The following is a 12,975-nucleotide window of genomic DNA, read 5'->3' as shown; positions in this document are numbered from 1 at the left end:
CGTTTCCTCTCTCTCTCTCTCTCTCTCTCTCTCTGACACACAGACAGGTATCTAACCTCTGGTTCTCTTCTCTCTCACTCTCTCTCTCTCTTCTCTCTCTCTCTCTCTCTCTCTCTCTCTGACACACAGACAGGTATCTAACCTCTGGTTCTCTTCTCTCTCTCTCTCTCCCTCCCTCTCTCTGACACACAGACAGGTATCTAACCTCTGGTTCTCTTCTCTCTCTTCTCTCTCTCTCTCTCTTCTCTCCCTCTCTCTCTCTCTGACACACAGACAGGTATCTAACCTCTGGTTCTCTTCTCTCTCTCTCTCTCTTCTCTCTCTCACTCTCTCTCTCTGACACACAGACAGGTATCTAACCTGTGGTTCTCTTCTCTCTCTCCCTCTCTCTCTCTCTCTCTTCTCTCTCCCTCTCTCTCTCTCTCTCTCTCTCTGACACACAGACAGGTATCTAACCTCTGGTTCTCTCTCTCTCTCTCTCTCTCTCTCTGACACACAGACAGGTATCTAACCTGTGGTTCTCTTCTCTCTCCGCAGGGGTCATGGTCTTCTTCAGCTTCAGGTGTTCGATCACAGCGTTGTGCTTCATCACCACCTGCCATGAAACACACAGCCGAGGTCATCATCATCATCATCATCATCATCATCATCATCATCATCATCATCATCATAACTTTATTCACACAGGAGACAAGAGCTGGAGAACCACACGATATAAACATCTGTCCATCAGGGATGAGGTCTAGTTAAACACACGATATATAAACATCTGTCCATCAGGGATGAGGTCTAGTTAAACACACGATATATAAACATCTGTCCATCAGGGATGAGGTCTAGTTAAACACACGATATATAAACATCTGTCCATCAGGGATGAGGTCTGATTAAACATGATATATAAACATCTGTCCATCAGGGATGAGGTCTGGTTAAACACACAATATAAACATCTGCCCATCAGGGATGAGGTCTGGTTAAACACACGATATAAACATCTGTCCATCAGGGATGAGGTCTGATTAAACATGATATATAAACATCTGTCCATCAGGGATGAGGTCTGGTTAAACACACAATATAAACATCTGTCCATCAGGGATGAGGTCTGGTTAAACACACGATATAAACATCTGTCCATCAGGGATGAGGTCTGATTAAACATGATATATAAACATCTGTCCATCAGGGATGAGGTCTGGTTAAACACACAATATAAACATCTGCCCATCAGGGATGAGGTCTGGTTAAACACACGATATAAACATCTGTCCATCAGGGATGAGGTCTGGTTAAACACACGATATAAACATCTGTCCATCAGGGATGAGGTCTGGTTAAACACACGATATAAACATCTGCCCATCAGGGATGAGGTCTGGTTAAACACACGATATAAACATCTGTCCATCAGGGATGAGGTCTGGTTAAACACACGATATAAACATCTGTCCATCAGGGATGAGGTCTGGTTAAACACATGATATAAACATCTGTCCATCAGGGATGAGGTCTGGTTAAACACACGATATAAACATCTGTCCATCAGGGATGAGGTCTGGTTAAACACATGATATAAACATCTGTCCATCAGGGATGAGGTCTGGTTAAACACACGATATAAACATCTGTCCATCAGGGATGAGGTCTGGTTAAACACACAATATAAACATCTGCCCATCAGGGATGAGGTCTGGTTAAACACACGATATAAACATCTGTCCATCAGGGATGAGGTCTGGTTAAACACACGATATAAACATCTGTCCATCAGGGATGAGGTCTGGTTAAACACACGATATAAACATCTGTCCATCAGATATGAGGTCTGGTTAAACACACGATATAAACATCTGCAGAGGTTCTAGCTCGACTGGTTTAGAAAACCATTCCACTATGAAAAGGCTGAAATGAGGCATATTCTAATGACATTTGGGTATTAATGATACAAATCTGCATATTATTAAAACATCAGAGCAGTTAAGCACTTACAATTATTAAGTTCATTGTATTTGCTGTTTTCTTTGCAATTGTATTTATTTATTTATTTAGAGGCTGAATCCACCAGGCACTGGGATCTGACCACAGCTCTACAGGTGGGATCTGACCACAGCTCTACAGCTGGGATCTGACCACAGCTCTACAGGTGGGATCTGACCACAGCCTCACACACAGACAGTAGTCATGTTATATCAGACAGCCAGTGACGGGGACTGAGCAGCAGTGTCAATAAGCCAGTGTTAGGAGCGGACTGGGGCGTCAGCAGTGTTTATGCACCGATGTCAGAGACGGAGGCCCCTACTAGCTGAGGGTGGAGACACACACGCACACACACACACACACGCACACACACACACACACACACGCCTAGATAGAAGAACAGTGGGAAGTCACACTGTGATGTTAAAAATATGGGAAAGAGGGGGAGGAATGGAATGCCGCTTTCTCTATCACTCCAACACCCACACCCACACACACACACCATCCCACCTATGTGAGCGCTCCGTCTGGCCGTGTTAACCAGGGTCCCGTGTGGATCGAGTCTCTTAGAATAGACGTGCTGATTTCAGACCAGTTTACCAGTGAAATTCCATATGGTCATGTGACCTTACCACTAATCCCAGATCAGTACTCCTACTCTGACAATCTTTCCTGCTACCTGTTTCTGGATGATGTCTGTCTGTCTGTCTGAGTGTGGAGGGCCTGCTAGTGGACCTGTTTCTGGATGATGTCTGTCTGAGTGTGGAGGGCCTGCTAGTGGACCTGTTTCTGGATGATGTCTGTCTGTCTGTCTGAGTGTGGAGGGCCTGCTAGTGGACCTGTTTCTGGATGATGTCTGTCTGTCTGTCTGAGTGTGGAGGGCCTGCTAGTGGACCTGTTTCTGGATGATGTCTGACTGTCTGTCTGAGTGTGGAGGGCCTGCTAGTGGACCTGTTTCTGGATGATGTCTGTCTGTCTGTCTGAGTGTGGAGGGCCTGCTAGTGGACCCGTTTCTGGATGATGTCTGTCTGAGTGTGGAGGGCCTGCTAGTGGACCTGTTTCTGGATGATGTCTGTCTGTCTGTCTGAGTGTGGAGGGCCTGCTAGTGGACCCGTTTCTGGATGATGTCTGTCTGAGTGTGGAGGGCCTGCTAGTGGACCTGTTTCTGGATGATGTCTGTCTGTCTGTCTGAGTGTGGAGGGCCTGCTAGTGGACCTGTTTCTGGATGATGTCTGTCTGAGTGTGGAGGGCCTGCTAGTGGACCTGTTTCTGGATGATGTCTGTCTGTCTGTCTGTCTGTCTGAGTGTGGAGGGCCTGCTAGTGGACCTGTTTCTGGATGATGTCTGTCTGAGTGTGGAGGGCCTGCTAGTGGACCCGTTTCTGGATGATGTCTGTCTGAGTGTGGAGGGCCTGCTAGTGGACCTGTTTCTGGATGATGTCTGTCTGAGTGTGGAGGGCCTGCTAGTGGACCTGTTTCTGGATGATGTCTGTCTGAGTGTGGAGGGCCTGCTAGTGGACCTGTTTCTGGATGATGTCTGTCTGTCTGTCTGAGTGTGGAGGGCCTGCTAGTGGACCTGTTTCTGGATGATGTCTGTCTGTCTGTCTGTCTGAGTGTGGAGGGCCTGCTAGTGGACCTGTTTCTGGATGATGTCTGTCTGTCTGTCTGTCTGAGTGTGGAGGGCCTGCTAGTGGACTTGTTTCTGGATGATGTCTGTCTGAGTGTGGAGGGCCTGCTAGTGGACCTGTTTCTGGATGATGTCTGTCTGAGTGTGGAGGGCCTGCTAGTGGACCTGTTTCTGGATGATGTCTGTCTGGCTGAGTGTGGAGGGCCTGCTAGTGGACCTGTTTCTGGATGATGTCTGTCTGAGTGTGGAGGGCCTGCTAGTGGACCTGTTTCTGGATGATGTCTGTCTGGCTGAGTGTGGAGGGCCTGCTAGTGGACCTGTTTCTGGATGATGTCTGTCTGTCTGTCTGTCTGTCTGAGTGTGGAGGGCCTGCTAGTGGACCTGTTTCTGGATGATGTCTGTCTGAGTGTGGAGGGCCTGCTAGTGTACCTGTTTCTGGATGATGTCTGTCTGAGTGTGGAGGGCCTGCTAGTGGACCTGTTTCTGGATGATGTCTGTCTGTCTGTCTGAGTGTGGAGGGCCTGCTAGTGGACCTGTTTCTGGATGATGTCTGTCTGTCTGTCTGTCTGAGTGTGGAGGGCCTGCTAGTGGACCTGTTTCTGGATGATGTCTGTCTGTCTGTCTGTCTGAGTGTGGAGGGCCTGCTAGTGGACTTGTTTCTGGATGATGTCTGTCTGAGTGTGGAGGGCCTGCTAGTGGACCTGTTTCTGGATGATGTCTGTCTGAGTGTGGAGGGCCTGCTAGTGGACCTGTTTCTGGATGATGTCTGTCTGGCTGAGTGTGGAGGGCCTGCTAGTGGACCTGTTTCTGGATGATGTCTGTCTGAGTGTGGAGGGCCTGCTAGTGGACCTGTTTCTGGATGATGTCTGTCTGGCTGAGTGTGGAGGGCCTGCTAGTGGACCTGTTTCTGGATGATGTCTGTCTGTCTGTCTGTCTGTCTGAGTGTGGAGGGCCTGCTAGTGGACCTGTTTCTGGATGATGTCTGTCTGAGTGTGGAGGGCCTGCTAGTGTACCTGTTTCTGGATGATGTCTGTCTGAGTGTGGAGGGCCTGCTAGTGGACCTGTTTCTGGATGATGTCTGTCTGAGTGTGGAGGGCCTGCTAGTGGACCTGTTTCTGGATGATGTCTGCCTGTCTGTCTGAGTGTGGAGGGCCTGCTAGTGGACCTGTTTCTGGATGATGTCTGTCTGTCTGTCTGAGTGTGGAGGGCCTGCTAGTGGACCTGTTTCTGGATGATGTCTGTCTGAGTGTGGAGGGCCTGCTAGTGGACCTGTTTCTGGATGATGTCTGTCTGAGTGTGGAGGGCCTGCTAGTGGACCTGTTTCTGGATGATGTCTGTCTGGCTGAGTGTGGAGGGCCTGCTAGTGGACCTGTTTCTGGATGATGTCTGTCTGTCTGTCTGTCTGTCTGAGTGTGGAGGGCCTGCTAGTGGACCTGTTTCTGGATGATGTCTGTCTGAGTGTGGAGGGCCTGCTAGTGGACCTGTTTCTGGATGATGTCTGTCTGAGTGTGGAGGGCCTGCTAGTGGACCTGTTTCTGGATGATGTCTGTCTGAGTGTGGAGGGCCTGCTAGTGGACCTGTTTCTGGATGATGTCTGTCTGGCTGAGTGTGGAGGGCCTGCTAGTGGACCTGTTTCTGGATGATGTCTGTCTGTCTGTCTGTCTGTCTGAGTGTGGAGGGCCTGCTAGTGGACCTGTTTCTGGATGATGTCTGTCTGTCTGTCTGAGTGTGGAGGGCCTGCTAGTGGACCTGTTTCTGGATGATGTCTGTCTGTCTGTCTGTCTGTCTGTCTGAGTGTGGAGGGCCTGCTAGTGGACCTGTTTCTGGATGATGTCTGTCTGTCTGTCTGAGTGTGGAGGGCCTGCTAGTGGACCCGTTTCTGGATGATGTCTGTCTGAGTGTGGAGGGCCTGCTAGTGGACCTGTTTCTGGATGATGTCTGTCTGTCTGTCTGAGTGTGGAGGGCTTGCTAGTGGACCTGTTTCTGGATGATGTCTGTCTGTCTGTCTGAGTGTGGAGCGCCTGCTAGTGGACCTGTTTCTGGATGATGTCTGTCTGAGTGTGGAGGGCCTGCTAGTGTACCTGTTTCTGGATGATGTCTGACTGGCTGGCAGCGTGGAGGGCCTGCTAGTGGACCTGTTTCTGGATGATGTCTGACTGGCTGGCAGCGTGGAGGGCCTGCTAGTGGACCTGTTTCTGGATGATGTCTGACTGGCTGGCAGCGTGGAGGGCCTGCTAGTGGACCTGTTTCTGGATGATGTCTGACTGGCTGGCAGCGTGGAGCGCCTGCTAGTGTACCTGTTTCTGGATGATGTCTGACTGGCTGGCAGCGTGGAGCGCCTGCTAGTGTACCTGTTTCTGGATGATGTCTGTCTGTCTGTCTGAGTGTGGAGGACCTGCTAGTGTACCTGTTTCTGGATGATGTCTGACTGGCTGGCAGCGTGGAGGACCTGCTCCCTCTTGGCCTCAGCCGCCTGCCTCTTCTTCTGCTGCTGCTGTTCTCTTAGCTGCTGTATCCTCTGGAGTTGCTCCTGGACAGACGCTGTCTGGATGGTCACCACGTTGCCCATCTGGGGAGAACACAGCACCAGTCAGTATGGATCTACTTCATAATAGTCGTTTCAATGGACAATAGATGCATTTTAACCTCTTAACGTGCACTGGGTCATATATACGACCCGGCGTACCCGCCGGCGGGAACGCATGAAGTCACGGCACTTTGCGAGCGTCTAGCGCCTCAGGGCTACATTTTTCGCCAAACATCCAAGCGAGGAATGGCACGGTTTCTAGTGACATGCAATAAACGCTGCTTAGCGGCGTTTCCTGGGATTACACAGAATTACTCTACTGTGGCCCCCCTCACCTGCGGGGTGCCCCAAGGCTCGATATTGGGTCCCACTCTCTTCCTCCTATATATACTCCCCCTAGGCCAGATCTTGGCAAAACACAATATCTCATTCCATTGCTTCGCCGATGACGTGCAGGTTTACCTCCCCTTAAAGCCCACCCAAGGGAAGACGTCAATAGAACCACTGCTCGACTGTCTGGCAGAAATCAAGTGCTGGATGTCCGAAAACTCGCTGACATTGAACGAAGGGAAAACCGAGGTCATTGTTTTTAATAGTGCCCCCCCGGCCCCCCTCATTGACGCACTTGGTCCCCTGGGTCCAAACCTCTCCACCTCTGTCAGGAACCTCGGGGTCATCTTCGACAGCAATTTTAAATTCGACAAACAGGTCAGCGCCGTGGTTAAAAACAGTTTTTACCATCTTAGACTCCTGGCGAAGACAACGGCATACCTCTCCCAAAGTAAACTAGAGACGGTGATACATGCCTTTGTCACCACTCGCCTCGACTACTGCAATGCTCTGTACACGGGCATCGACAAATCCCTCCTCCGCCGCCTACAACTGGTGCAGAACGCAGCCACGCGCCTCCTCACCAAAACAAGAAAACACGAACACATCAGCCCAGTTTTGGCCTCGCTCCACTGGCTGCCTGTTAGCTTTAGGATCGATTTTAAATGTTTTAAATGGCACGGCTCCTCCCTATCTGTCCGAGCTCTTGCACCGCCACACCCCCCACCGATCCCTCAGATCAGCTGACCAGCTGCTATTGGTGGTGCCCAGAACCAGGCTCAAGACTAGGGGAGACAGAGCTTTCTCCACCGCAGCGCCTAGATTGTGGAACAGCCTCCCCCTCAGCGTACGGACCGCGAAGACCGTGCAGGCTTTTAAATCACTCTTGAAAACCTACCTGTTCTCCTTGGCCTTCCCCCCTACTTAATCACCACTAGACCCCTGGCCCTTCTATCCTCTTTGTTTTACTGTGTCCTACCAGTTTTTATTGCTTTCATTGCTTTATTATGTTTTTAATCTTATATCTTGCACCATATTGATTTGTTTTTGTTGCTTTCATTGCTTTGCTATGTTTTTAATCTTATACCTTGCATCACATTATTTTGTTTTTATCAACTTGCTTGTGAATCACTTTGGTGTCAGCTGCCGCTGCCTGGAAATGTGCTATATAAATAAAACTGACTTGACTTGACTCATTCACCACGGTATAAAACGGGAATGTATGGATGAAAAAAAATTTTTTTTTGCATCTTGACCAGAAGAAACTCAATGACAATCGACTATATTATTAGATCCATAGCTATAATATTTAATATAGTTTTAGCACTGCAGACACCGGCATGTATCCCCGTTCATTAAAGTAGGGGTTCCCAAACTTTTCAGGCCGCGACCCCCAAATAACTGTGTCAGAGAGCCGCGACCCCCACTATTATAGGAGGTAAAAAGAAAATCGAATTATTATTATTATTTTTTATATAAATGGAAATGTATGATTGAAACATGCAAACACACACACACTAATAAGCATTGGAGGCTTTTAACCAGGGCCGGACTGGGGAAATCATTCAGGCCAGGAAATATAGTGCAAAATATAGCCCCAGTCAGGCCACTTTTTAAGCAGGGTCCCCCACCAGGAAATTGTTTGTTACAAAGACAATCTTTTTATTTGTACCCTTTAAATGCCAGTGTTTGTGATGGCATCACAAATTATTGTTAAAAAACAGGCTGGCATATGTATGATTAGCAACAACACTGATTTAGATGGATTTTCAGTTTTTTGTAATGTCAGATTGAAAAAAATACAATCTTTTATTCAACTTCAGCCCTGATCATAACACCACATATTCATTTTATAATTCTAACCCTTTAAATGCCAGTGTCTGTGATGGCATATATTTGCAATATATCAAATGCAAAGTAGATTTTTCTGGGGGGGATTATTACAGGCTAGCATGTGTCAATGATTAGCAACAACAGTTTTTTGTAAGGGTCCCGCCTCCACCAATCACATGCGGCTCCCTTTGTGTATGTGTGAGAGCGAGAGAGAGAGAGAGAGAGAGAGAGAGAGAGAGAGAGAGAGAGAGAGAGAGAGAGAGAGAGAGAGATAGTTCTCCAACTTGTTGCAGTTATCTCCTGGTTGTTGCCCACCTAGGTTATCTAACTTTTGCGCTGCTGCAACTAGAAACACTGGCCTGGCCTGGCTTCTAAGTTCAGTGGCCTGACTGCATAAAAAAAAAGATGATTATTATTATTATTTTTTGAATATTTAAAATTTTTATCATCTGGCGACCCCCACTTTGGGAACCCCTGCATTAAAGCACTGGCACACACAGCCCACAGCGACCTCTCGTGAACGGCACTGGATGTGTTAACGCAGTATAAAGAACTACAGTTGCATCGCAGGGGAGTGGCTTAACACAGTTTATACAACGGCATGCAAATTTCTCGATTCTGATTGGCCATTCACACGTCTTTATTGGCAACAATCCACGGTCCTGGGCTCAGGACCCGCCCACAACCAAATCACATAACCCTCCCCGGCTCACTCCGGGAGAAAACAGGATCGCGGACAACAAATGGTTATGTTGAAAGCACCATAACGACTAAATATGAAGCGATTCTGTCAAGGGGAATGTGTTAGTATTTTAAACAATGTTGGATGATGTAATTGATGGGTCTTGAGTCAATCTAGAACAAAAGAAAAATCGCGGTTTGATTGATAGATTAATTGATTGATTTAAATGTCTACTTCCTTCCCACTGACTGCAGCGTTCATCTCACACTGTCCGACGCTGGCGCCCACAAACACACACACACACACACACACACACACATACACACACACGCACACACACACTGTGACACACACACACACACACGCACACACACACACACACACTCCTGTCTGCAACAGCGGGGGAGTCAGACTGAGAGAGAAGCAGCGCTGTTTTAAGTGAGCATGGTCTATTGAATTGATTGATTGGTTGATTGCTAATTTTATTACTGTACCCCTGGTTTCCAACTGGTTAAGTTTAGGCTAAAAGAAATAAATAAAAAAATAGGGCGAAGAAAACGTTTTTTTCCTATAGGGCAAAGAAAACGTTTTAATAAATTTTCAATCAATCATTCCAATAATACACAGTTGGATGTGTTAGTTGGTTGGATGCACTTCAAGCTGCTTCCACATGAGGCAACTTCTCTCAATCATTCCAATAATACACAGTTGGATGTGTTAGTTTGGTTGGATGCACTTCAAGCTGCTTCCACATGGAGTTGTGGGAACTACTTTTTCTGGCGGATGGTTTTTTCAATAAATCTTCGATTAATGTGTGTTTATTGTATAGAAATAAGGTTGGATGAATCTGGCAGTTGTATAAAAGCTTTACACCACGTGCAGTCGTGATTTGTGACCAATAAACCATGCCTAGGGGGGTCTAACGACCCTCGGCTGCGCCTCGGGCCTAACAACCACCCCTAGGCATGGTTTATTGGTCACAAACCACTCCTGCGTGTGATGTAATGCTTAAATAAAGAACTACAGTTGTGTCACAGGGGAGTGGCTTAACGCAGTATAAAGAACTACAGTTGTCACAGGGGAGTGGCTTAACGCAGTATAAAGAACTACAGTTTCACTGCAGGGGAGTGGCTTAACGCAGTATAAAGAACTACAGTTGTCACAGGGGAGTGGCTTAACGCAGTATAAAGAACTACAGTTTCACTGCAGGGGAGTGGCTTAACGCAGTATAAAGAACTACAGTTGCATCGCAAGGGAGTGGCTTAAGTACTCAGGTCTCAAGTGTTGGAGACGCGCAGAAATGAGCTACCAAATCCATTCCAAGACAACGGACCCAGTAAGCTACTTTGTTGGCGGTGTGAAAATATGCTGAGAAACATTAATATCTTTGGAGCAGTTTGTGTTAAATTGCATCTGAATCTCTCCTTCGCATAAATGGCTGGCAGTGCGCACTCCGCAAGTCAGACTGACTCGCGCGTAACGTCTCTCTCTCTCTCCGCCCGATTTGTACAAGTGATGGCTTATTTAGAAAATTGAAGATCCCTCAAAAAGGACCTGTGCTGAGTCACAAATAATTTGGACACTTGAGAAGATCAAAACAAGAGGAATAAGTGTCTACCTGTCCTCCCTGAGCTCCAGAAGATCAAAACAAGAGGAATAAGTGTCTACCTGTCCTCCCTGAGCGGAGAAGATCAAAACAAGAGGAATAAGTGTATACCTGTGGAACAAATTACCTGCCGTCATCAGGGGCGCCTGCTCTGTCGAAGCTTTTAAATCCCTGCTTAAGACCCATCTTTTCTCTCTCTCCTTCAACCTACCCTGATCTCACCTGGTCGGGGACTGACCTTTAGATTAATCTGTCTAGTTTAGTTAGGAAGTTTATTTTCCCCCATGTCTGCTTTTTTGCAGCACCACAAACATGGGAACTCTCGAACTCCTCCCCTGGAGTGCTGACCGGAGTGTCGGACGTCCCGTGATGAAGGCCGGGAGGATGCGACCCTCTCTGCGTGCCCTCCTGTCTCCCTGTCTCCGGCTGTCTCTGAGCAATGACCGGAGTGTTGAATGTCCCGTGATTAAGACGGGGAGGACGCAACCCTCTTTTTGCGCCGCCCCTGTGCCTCAAATAGATTCGCTATCAGCTCTATCTTCAATCTTTCAAAATGTTCAGTTGCTATCGCTATCAGCTCTATCTTTAATCTTTCAAAATGTTCAGTTGCTATTGCATGCACTCATCTCTGTTTCACTACACACTTGAGTGCATGCTTACCAACGGTTAGTCTGCAACACTACTATCACCGACATCTAAGAAGGGATATCCCCCCTTGAATGGCCCTTCTAAGGTTTCTCTCCTCCACATTGGCTGTGGAGCATTTTTTCCCTATTGTTAGGTTTTAGTGAGTTTTTCCTTACCTTCGCGTGGGGTATGTCTGGGAGGGCTTGCATTCTTTCATTTATTTGCATTTATTTTAAATTTGTTGGACCTTATGGTGTTCTTGTGATGTTTCTTCTTGACTTGTTTAAAGAAGACATGTACGGCCCATGGGGACATTAACGTGTGTTGTCGGGCCTTATAAATAAATTTGATTTGATTTGATTTACCTGTCCTCCCTGAGCAGAGGCCCCAGACGGCTGCACCTGGACGGGCAGCTGGAGCTTGATGTGTTGGGGCAGTGAGCCCCCGGCCGCCTGCAGCTGGGCCAGCACCTGCAGCAGCAACACAGGGGGTCAGGAGGGTCAGGGGTCAACATGAGACAGTAGATCTGATCCATAGATCACAATGACCAGAGATGAAGGTTAATAGGAACCTAAATCAGGGTCCAGTCCGGGATGAAGGTTGATAGTAGGGATGTGCATGACCGACCAAAATCATTTTCCAATAGTCTACTGTTCTGAACCTCTTTAGCCTGTGCGGCACGCCAATAGGTTAAAGTGTTATTAGTGAGGTTTTAGTTTATGGAATGTCTTTATAATTGAGCAAATATCCGCCCATTTTGAATTAGCATCACTAAAGGTTTTGTAGTCGTATGTGGAGAGGGCATCCAGAGTTCTCAATGAGCGTTGACATTTTGAAAAACGACCCATCCCAGCCGATTCCAGCTTCCTGCAAGCAAATTACTTCCTGATTATAATTTTTTATTTCTCTGGATTATCGACCACAAAACGGAACGTTATTGGCATAGATTGGAGCGCAGTTAGTGTGTCTACCTTCTGTGAACATTTAGCAACAATCCCTGTTGCAATACGATCTAAAATGGCGGAAACATATCCACAAAAGAATGGAACTGTACATACAGTAGATTTCATTCTCGGTTCTTGCTGCACGCCTGGTGATAGTAAATCCAGATTTAACTCTGCCATTTGAAAGAGTAGATTTGGCCCGATCCATGGATGTGCAAGTTGGCTATAATAAGGTCATTTATAGGCCTGATATTCTATATTCTATAATAATATTTCAAATAGCATGTGGATGGCAGAATTCAGTACTGTATCTACAAAACCTTCTGTTTAATCATCTTCCCTTTATTCATTTCCTTAAGAGATTTTGTACACGTGATCTCAAGAAGGTACTGAACGAGCTCAGTGGCAGTTTCTTATGCATGGTGTTATTCACTGTCAAAGATGCAAAGAAAATAGAGTCCTCGATGCCAGGTGAAAAAAGAGTCACTGGCTGTCTCCACATGTGTCGGAGGAAGCATGTGGTAGACTTCAGGGGGTTCCCTTGTACCGACCAGTAGGGGGAACATGCGCACAGCGACCAGGTAGGGGAGGGGGGGAATTGGCATAACGATTAAATTGGGACGGGGAGAAAAATAGAAAAATCAGGCGGAGAAAAAGAGGATAAAAAAAAAAGGAATGGAATGTAACACATTTCATTCACAGGTTTTGTGTTGAATGGTCCAACTGTAGTATTTGAACACACCTGACGACCTGAGCTATCGTTATGCAAAGTAGCCAGGTGGGTACTTGGCGCAGAGTCGAGTGGAACGCACTCTTGTGT

The 12,975-nt window shown here is 47.2% G+C and overlaps 1 protein-coding gene across 1 annotated transcript in view; it reads right to left on the bottom strand.

The window, feature by feature from the left end:
* LOC311231827 (nucleosome-remodeling factor subunit BPTF-like) overlaps positions 1 to 12,975 on the bottom strand; it is a gene marked incomplete at its 5' end in the record, with an annotated part of 142,956 nt that overhangs the window by 26,390 nt on the left and 103,591 nt on the right. The window contains 3 exons of the mRNA XM_084318449.1: positions 513 to 595; positions 6,014 to 6,175; positions 11,577 to 11,681. Of these exons, the coding sequence (XP_084174575.1) occupies positions 513 to 595; positions 6,014 to 6,175; positions 11,577 to 11,681 (350 nt within the window). The remainder of the gene's footprint in view (positions 1 to 512; positions 596 to 6,013; positions 6,176 to 11,576; positions 11,682 to 12,975) is intronic.

This window comes from Notolepis coatsorum, assembly GCF_963971535.1.
Source record: "Notolepis coatsorum genome assembly, chromosome: 7".
Taxonomy (NCBI): domain Eukaryota; kingdom Metazoa; phylum Chordata; class Actinopteri; order Aulopiformes; family Paralepididae; genus Notolepis; species Notolepis coatsorum.
The sequence above is the reverse complement of the archived record's forward strand: the minus strand, read 5'-3'. Positions and strand labels throughout refer to the sequence as shown.